Source organism: Pteropus alecto, unplaced genomic scaffold (assembly GCF_000325575.1).
Source record: "Pteropus alecto unplaced genomic scaffold, ASM32557v1 scaffold41, whole genome shotgun sequence".
NCBI classification, from domain to species: domain Eukaryota; kingdom Metazoa; phylum Chordata; class Mammalia; order Chiroptera; family Pteropodidae; genus Pteropus; species Pteropus alecto.
In genome coordinates this window covers 1,240,390-1,249,298 of record NW_006430464.1, presented here as the reverse complement: position 1 = coordinate 1,249,298, position 8,909 = coordinate 1,240,390, and the positions used below count along the sequence as shown (strand labels likewise).

Sequence of the window (8,909 nt, the reverse complement as noted above, 5' to 3'; positions counted from 1 at the left end):
AGCCCCCCGCCCTGGATACCCTAGACTTGCTGGCCATCTACTGCCGCAGCGAGGCAGGGCAGGGCGATTCAGGGTTGGCTCCCCTGCCCCCACCACAGCAGCCCCCTCCTCCACCTCCAACGTCTCGCCCGGTCCCTTATCCCGTTCCTGCCACCACCCGAGGGGACCGCAAGCAGAAGAAGAGAGATCAGAACAAGTCAGCTGCTCTGAGGTATCGCCAGAGGAAGCGGGCGGAGGGCGAGGCCCTGGAGGGTGAGTGCCAGGGCCTGGAGGCACGGAACCGGGAGCTGCGGGAGAGGGCCGAGTCTGTGGAGCGGGAGATCCAGTACGTTAAGGACCTGCTCATCGAGGTGTACAAGGCACGGAGCCAGAGGACCCGCAGCAGCTAGGCACGCAGGGGCTTGGTCTTCAGCTCTGGCTCGCTTCTGTTTTTGGGGCCGAAGTGACAGGGTCCCTTTCTCATCCCTCTGCCTCCAGCTCCTTTCCAACGTGCCCCTCTTCTCTCTCTCTCCTTTTATCCTTGTCTCGTTTCTTGTGCATTTCCGTTCCGCTCCTCTCCTCCCTCCCCGGGATCATGGAACAGTTTGGCCTTAGTCAACATGTGTACTCCTCACGTGACAGCTGAAGGGCTCAGGCCCCCCGGGAGTTCAGGGAGCTGGGGAGAGCTTGGGAGACCTCTCAAGCAGGGAGGCGAGGCCAGAAAGCTGTGCAGAATGACTATGCATATGAGGACGGGGGAGCCTTCAGGAGAGTAAGTCGGGGAGCATTTTAAGAATGGCACTTGTATAATAACGTAAGCAAGAAAAGCAAGCCAAGTGACCTTGGGAAACTACATTTGGGCAGGGAGCCAAAAGGTGGCCAAGTTCAAAGAGCCGGTGGCTATGGAGGCAGGTGGGGAGCAGGGCAGGGCGGGCATGGCCATAGTTGGTGACGGGGTGTTCACATTAGCTGTGGGAGGAAATCAGTGTTTTGTGAAAGGTGCTGGGCCAGGGGCTGCATCTAGGTGAGGGAGGGCGGGGGGGTGATCATTTTGTGGGTGGCGGCAGAAATAAAATGAAGAATTTCTTCTGGTCTGTGTGTCTTGTCTTTGAGAGGAGAAGTTGGGAACGAGGGCAGTCTTAGGCCAAAGACCAGAATGATAATGATAATAATAGAAATAACAGGTAATACCTATGGTCGAGTACACACGCTTGGCACACGGCCAAGGCCAAGAGGGGCCCGACTGAACCGGACGAGACCCACTTTTAGATTCAGACCATTAATTACTTACACAGCGAACGAAAGGATAGCCAAAGGTGCCAGCTGCCCATGGTCCTTGTCACACCAAAAAAGATGACGCCGAAACCAAAAGGGCTGGACAGTTGCAACAGGAGTCGTGGGGCGCCCCGTGGGGAGGAGCCCCCGCTCTGATGAAAGCCTCCGGGGAGCAGTTGAGAGGTGGGGCGATGCTCCCGTCGGTGTCGAGCGTTTACTACGTGCCAAAAGAAAGTGGACGGTGCAGTGGCATTTAGAACATTTGCAATTTGCCAACCGCTTCGATCCAGTTCCAAAACACTTCTGTTGCTCCAAAATAAACACAGCCATTGAGTAGTCACTCCCCTCTCCCCCTCATTTGTCCTTGACACTTAGAATTCCATGAACTGAGGGAATGAGTTTAATTCTCGTTCATCCTTGATAGTTTAGCCTTTGGGGTCTAGTGGGTTGGTGACCCCTCCAAAGATATGACCACGTCCTAACCCCCAGAACCTGTGAATGAGACCTTACGTGGCAAAGGCAAATACAGACTTTAAATCCAGTGACGAGGGTCCTTAGTAGGAGACAGAGAAGGCAAGAAGGCCATGTGAAGACAGAGGCAGAGACTGGGTGACGCAGCCAGAGGTCCAGGCAAGTCCGAAGCCACCAGAAGCTGGAAGTCGGAAAAGGGATCCTCCCCCAGAGCCTTCAGAGGAAGTGGCCTTGCTGCCACCTTGATTTTGGATTTCCGGCCTCCAGAACTGGGAGAAAATAACTTTCATTTTAAGAGACTAAGTTTGTCGTAATATGGTACAGCAGCCACAGGAAAATAACGCAGGGGCCCTGCTTATTGTGCTGAGGATTGTCTTTTGATGTCCCATTTGGGTGACCACCCAGGCTTTTCACTGTCCTTTATTTCTTGGTGCTGAGCAGAACAAGATTAAAGAATAAGAAAAATCCATCTCTGGATTTTTTGCCACAGCCCAGCCTTTCTGTAGATGTCTACCCTGGGGACTCATAGCAGGGGTGGGGGGTGGGGGTGACAGAGACCAGACCGTTCAGAGTTGAACTTAGTATGAAGCATCCTTGACTGGCGTTGCTACCTGGCGGGAGCAAATGGAAATGTCAAGGTCCAAGTTCAAGTCCCTCTGCAGCAGCCAGGGCCCTAGGAGCAAAGTGTCTTCAATGCTAAGCCCCGCCTCAGGCTCCTGCATCCCCATGGACTTCAGTCTGTGCCGTCCTTGCCAATTACTGCACAGAAGATGATTTTCATATTTGGGCCGTCACCTTTGCATATATTTAAGTGAGATGGCCAGTTTGGACAATCTAGAACAGACACAGACTCTGTCTCCATCTCGGATTCATCTTGTTCCATGCGAAGACTTAGAATGGTCAGCCTGACCTCTGGAATGTCAGTAATTTACCTTGTACATTGCAGGCCAGTGCAGCTCAACCCTATTTGTGAAAATAAAGGACTGAATGAAGCTTCACTCCAAAACAGATGAGGAGCACCTAGTGAGTTTTCTCCTCCAGAGTGAGGCAGAAGCTGGCACTGCATATCCAAGCCGTGTGGCCTTGAACAGGTGGTGTCACCTCTGTCTTCGATTCCTTCCTTATCTGGAGGTCAGGGGTGGCAAACCCCGACCTGACAGGCAGCACGGATGTGGAAGGAAGTCACCTAGGGTTTGGACGGGGTCCGGCCTGGGAGCTAATGCTTTCTGCATCATACTCTTTCTTAGTGAGCTGAAAAAAATGGCACAGGTGGGCAGGGAATCCATTTAAAGGATTTTGAACGGCGTATAAAGAGGACCAGAACGAAAAAACATGCAGGACCAGGTGGCATTTTGTGAAACTCTGTTGATGTGAAATGATTTCTTACTGTGCACCATAAAAATTTGGAAGTCATTGGCCCAGAGCCTCCAGCTTCTTGCACTGATTTCCAGAAAACAGACCCGATGGCAAGTCCCTTTCGTCCTAAAACAAACATTTCCGGGCTCCCGGCGGCGCCGTCCTGGCACGGGTCTGTCGCTAGGGGGCGCCCGTGCCCCGCCGTGAGCCGGTTCTGCTCGGGCCTCTCAGGCGGTCCAAGCCCGCGAGTCCCTGCTGGTCCCGCGACACGCCGGGGAAGATCCATTTACTGGGACTAGAAGCCCTGAGCACGAATACAGGTCCCGAGCAGAGTGTGGCAGGAGGGCTCAGGTCAAAGGCATGTGACTATCCTGAGATCAGGTCACCCTCCTTCAGTGTTAATTAACCGCCTCCCTGCGCCAGACGAAGTTCCCGCTTTCAGATCACATCCGAGTGGGGAGGGCAGACAAGGTCCCAAGTTCGTGACACCCCCAGTACAGGGCGGCCCGGGGTGTAAATCTGCGGCTGCCAGGCAGCTGTGGCCTTGGGCAGCCCGCTTCGCCTCTCTGTGCCTCCGTCTCTTCTTATGAGAATCACAGCACCAACCTCACAGGGTTGCCCTGAGCATTAATTGAATCAATATTTGTAAAGCACTCCGAAGGGGCCTGGAACATTTGTTAAACCAGTTATTAAAAATTCCCATTTTGCAGAAGAGAAAACTGAGGAGCAGAGCAGGGGCGAGAATCGTCAAAGCCACCCCTCTCCTCCGCGGAAGATCTCGGAGTTGAGACTAGTGGTTCCGATCCGATTCGCAGTCCTGAGGCTTTTCCTCGGTGTTCCGCTGGGGGTGGGCGTGAACCCAGCTTCCTCGGCGGTGCGGAGGGCTGGCGCAGCCCGTGAAATCCCACAGGGGACACGATCGGCCACGGGCCAGGAGTGGAGTCACGGCTGGGACTGCTGTGAGGCCCCGTCTCTGGGACCTTGCAACAGCCAGACAAGTAAATGCATCGTTTTTTTTTTACAATGACCAGCATCCAGACGTGACAAAGGGACCTGGAGGGAAAGGCCGGTGAGCTGGCCAGCAGCGTTTCTGCAGGTGCTTTTTTCTCCAGCACTGCATCGTGTTGGATCACGAGGCGAGTTCAGGTGGCCGGACCCGCCCTCGGAGGAAAGGGTCTCAGAGCCAGTGACACTGACAGGTACGCAGACGGTCCCCCCCCACCTGCTGCTCTGTGGCCCCGTCCTCAGTGTTCAGCTGTGACTTCACCTGTAGTTTGCCGCATCCAGCAAGTGGTAAATCCTGGAAAATAATCCTGAGTGGAGACGGTGGGAGATTGAGACAAGACAGAAGACAGAAAGCCAGGATCGGGAGGGCCGCTGTCGCTCATGATGGAGCCGACAGCGATTTTATTTTTGCAGGTTGCTTTTAGACAAAGCATACATTTGCCGGCTAAAATGACATTAGCCCCACCCACCCTCCACACCCTGCTATAAGCCTTTGCATTTCAACACAGCATTGTCTTCCCATCAGTTCCTACTTCCCATTCTTAGGAGGATTCCTGGAGACGAGGCAACCCTCGGTTGGCCTCACAGATTGCAAGGACCTTGTGGGCTTGCAACCAGCTCTCCACCAACAGCCCAGCCGAGGAGACTGGCAAACGAGCCCAGTAAATGCAGTTTCTTTCTTTCCTTCTTTTCTTTCAACCAAATCCAAAGTCATATAGACTTTGTCCTGTTTTCTTCCAGAAGTTTCGGTTTTGTATTTGAGTTAATTTTTATGGAAGGTATAGGTCTGTGTCGGGGTCTCAACCTTGGGCTTACCAGGATATAACCTCGTGGAAAGGCCAGGTGCATCTACATGTGGAAGGATAGGTGGATGGGTGGATGGATGCAGGCACAGACGGATGGACGGATGGATGGAAGCACGGACTGAAGGACGGACGGAAGGACTGGCGCAGGGGTGTCTACATCTGAAGAGTTGAATGAGAGTGGCTGCTGGGTAAAAGGCTGAAGGGGTGGGTAGAAGTGTGACAGCCTGCTGAAATGTGAAAGGGTTAAAGGGTAATTAAAACCTGAAACTGGACAAAGGAAGTCTACACCTTAGGCCTAGTTTCTGGAACCCCTAACCGCATTCTGTTAATCATGAAACTTGTAACAATGAGCTCATACGCTAACTGCCAATTTTAGCCTGTGTAACCCTGCTTGCTTGCGTGGCATGAAAAATAATTGTATATAAGCTGAAAATTACTGTTTAGCCATTGCCCATGGGAACATAGGCAATCACCCATAGGAACATAACATTCTAACAACAAGCTTTCTGCTTCTGTACTCCCCGCTTGCACACCTGACCAGTGGGTTGACAGGTAGTAAATAGGAGAAAGATGGACCTTTGTGTTTAAGACAGAATGAAGAATGGGATTTAGGGCTTAAAAACCTTGTATCTTGGCATTTCGGGGCTGCTCCTTTGCACAGGACAGCCGCCGGCTAATAAACAGCCTTTGAGAGCATACTTGGTTTGGTCTATTCTATACAGGCCACAACAGAAGGGGTAAAAAAGGCGGCGGGTGGGGATGGGGGTGCTAAACTTTTCCCAAGGGACCTTCTTTTGCAGACACTCGACTCTCTAAGCTCCAGTGAAACAATTTATTACCCAAGCGCAGTGGTGCCGATGGCAGGAGGGGTCCCCCCTGCGGGGGCTGGCTCAGTCCCCCGCCCCAGAGCTGGGGGTCTTCTTCATTCACAGCCCCCGCGGCTGGCAGGGGACGATGGCTGAAAGGGACAGTAGAAAGGCGGGCCATTCACATTACTTGCAGCCTAACTGCCAGGTTCCCCGACGATAACCAAGACTACTGAGGAGTAGCGTCGTCTAAAGAAGTGGCAGGAATGTACATTCGAGGGATCGTTCCAGAAGCTTATGTGTGATTCTACAGCAGGCCTGGAGTCACATTTCTTCTCTCTCTTTTTTTTTTTTTTCTATTTTAAACTGTGAGTTGAAAGTTCTGGAAGACAATAAAAAACGGCTGTTAGTGTCTTCTTCATTCCAGGAGCTCCCTGGAAGCCCCCACTGTGTGACGGGCACTTTCTGAGGACAAAGGGAACAAGAAACCTCTGTTGAGCTGTAGGAGGGGGGCGGAGACGGCACATTAAACTGGGCTGTGCGGGAGCAGGTGGTAAGAGTCTAGAGGACAGGTGGGCAGGTGCCTCACGGCAGGGGGTGGGGGTCAGGGAAGGCCTCAGGATCCGAGCAAGAGCCAGTAATGAGGAGCCAGCCACGCAAAAACGAGGGCAAAGCGCTGCGGGCTGTGGGGACAGCGAGTGCAAGATCCTGAGGCGGGACGGAGCTCGGCCGGGTCTGGAATCCGAGGGGAGGACAGTGCGGGGGGCGCAGAGCGGGCTGGAGGATGCGGAGGCAGAGAGGTTGGCCCCGCAGACCAGGCAAGGAGCCACCCTAAAGCAGGGGCCAGGTGGTCTTCAAGTGACTGCAGTGTCATGTGCTCCTTAAGCAGCTTCTTCTAACCAAGGGACACACCTGCGGCTGAGTGAGTGGTCCCAAGAGGAAGCAGGTCTGAAACTATAATGATCCTCACAGGGGCCATTAGGGTTTGTGTTTTAAAATTTCCATGGCGCTGGGCGCACAGGAGGGGGGTGCTGTAAGACAAGCCAGCCCCAGCAGTAAGGCTGGAGCCACCCGCTCCATAAATCTGGTGGAGACTGTGGGCACCAGGACAGCGATGTGAAGACAGGGAGGCCAGAGAAAGATGTGTCCCCGTCCTCATGGAGATTACCACCGGTGGGCGACCATGACAAGTGACCACATTGTTCATCGCCTCCAGGGAAATCCGGGGAGAGGGCAGGGGCAGAGGCCCGGAGGAGATGGACTGGAAGGATGCGGTGTGGTGGGGACCCGAGGTCTCCTGGACAGTGGGGGATGGAGGAGCCACCTGCCGAGCTAGAGAGGCGGGCACTCAGGCAAGCCGGGTGGAGAAGTCACGCCTTCACTTTGGGAGAGCGTCTGAGGTCAAGGCTGAGAGCCCACCACCCTGTGGGGAAGACCAAACCCAGGGCCTGGCATTCTCGGACCATACTGTGAGCAGGCCTGTGCGCAGGGTTCGCACGCGTGTCATCTCGCGCTGTCGGTGCTGGGATGAGTGCAGGGCGCAGGGACGAGGGGCACTGTGACCGAGGTGCCCGCAGAAGAGGACTGCCGTGGGAGACGGGTTGCCACCCCGGAGAGTGCTACTCGGGATGCGCTCGGACTGGCTCCGTCAAGCCTGGCACGGCGGACACCGGGGCTGACGGCTCTCCGCAGGGGCCCAGCAGCATCCTGGCCTCTACGCGCTGGCTGCCAGCGGCGCCCTCTCCCTAGCTGCGACAACCAAGCATGTCTGCAGACGGTGACAAACGCCCGCCCGGAGGATACCTCGCCTCCATTGGAGAACCCCTGAGTCAGACAAACACGGAGCTCTGAGTCCAGCCAGCCCCGACGGACAGAGCGGGGCCTCGGAGCTCGGAGCTCGTCTTCTGAGGGGCTCGCCTCCCCGCAGCCCTGCCAAGAGGGACTATAAAGCGAACTTGGTTTTGTTTTGACCTTCCCGAAATTCCTGGACGCTCTCGCACGGTGCTCGTGGGAGCGTCCACAGGTACAGCCCCGATGGAGGGCGATCTAGTTCTCTCTCGGGATGAGGACTTCGTCCACAGACACAGGAGCACAGCCAAGGCAGGCCTGGGCACACAGGTGTGTAAGGCAACGTGGTGCGTAAAACAGAAGCCGGGGAACCCAGCGGATGCTGGTTGAGAGGACCCCTCCCCACACGAGGGCGGGCGGTGCTGCCGCCAGCGAGGATCGGGAAGGGCTGAGAAGCCCACGGTGGCCAGCAAGGATCGGGAAGGGCTGAGAAGCCCACGGTGAAGAGCAAGGTGTGGCACGGGGCGCAGAGCCCTGAGTTACTGTGTGTGGGGGTGGGGGAGCCAACCTGAAGGACAGCAGAGACGACAGGCAGATGGGCTGAGGGACAGAGGGACGAAAGAAGGGCCAGAGAACGACAGGCCGATCACAGCTCGATGCTGCTTTCCAGGCCCTGAACCCAGTCAGGCCTAAAGCTCCCCTCTTGGAAATCTCTAGTTACAGGAGCCAATTCAATCCACCTCTTTCTAAAAGCCCCTTTGAGCCGGGTTTCTGCTACTCGTGATTCCTGGGATTGAAAAGAACCTTGTGGAAAAATCCAGCATCCATCAGGGAAGCTGGGTCCTGGAAAAAGCAGCAGGTGGTGTCTGGGTGGCAGGGCCCGGGGTGGCGAGCGGGGGGTAAGGCTCCGACTCCGCCCAGGGGAACCCACCTAGGGCACCATGGGGAAGTCCACGGGGTCGTAGGCTGCCACCCGCAGATCCTGCAGCACGGCTTCCAGGCTGTTCCTCAGCAGAGTGTAGGGTGGCTTCTCGTCGTACTGGAGAGCCATGGCCACCTTTAGGTACTCCTGCAGGGTCTCTGTGGGCAAGACATCCCTGTCACAGAGGGGCCTGCGAGGGGCCCCCAGTCCAGAGCCTCGGGCTGTGCCCTGGTCTCAGCCCTGATGCCCACTTACTTGGTGCTTCCTGTGCCTGGCACTGCCACAGGCACTTAGATTTATGTTTTAAATTTTATAAAACATCAAACATATGCAACAGCGGAACAGTGTCAAAAACGCGAGCCCGTCACCCGGCCTCAAGCAGACGACTCACAGCCAGCCTCTTTCACCCGAATTCCCCCTGCTTCCCCATCCTGTACTGTTTTAAAGCAAATCTCGGCTAATTTATGCATCTCTAAAATGGGACCAGCAGGCTTTTATAGT

General features: G+C 55.2%; 1 protein-coding gene and 1 long non-coding RNA gene across 2 annotated transcripts in view; one reads left to right on the top strand and one right to left on the bottom strand.

Moving 5' to 3' along the window:
• The window catches only part of ATF5 (activating transcription factor 5), a 4,776-nt gene extending 3,182 nt beyond the window's left edge, over nucleotides 1-1,594 (top strand). The window contains exon 3 of the mRNA XM_006905110.3: nucleotides 3-1,594. Within this exon, the coding sequence (XP_006905172.1) occupies nucleotides 3-389 (387 nt within the window). The 3' untranslated portion in view covers nucleotides 390-1,594. The remainder of the gene's footprint in view (nucleotides 1-2) is intronic.
• A 2,849-nt stretch (nucleotides 1,595-4,443) lies between these two features.
• Nucleotides 4,444-8,602, bottom strand: LOC107195909. The gene is made up of 3 exons (XR_001517224.2): nucleotides 8,418-8,602; nucleotides 5,732-6,080; nucleotides 4,444-5,119 (listed from the first exon to the last, which is right to left on the bottom strand). It is a non-coding gene; the product is annotated as an uncharacterized LOC107195909 (long non-coding RNA).
• Between the last annotated feature and the right edge of the window lie 307 nt (nucleotides 8,603-8,909).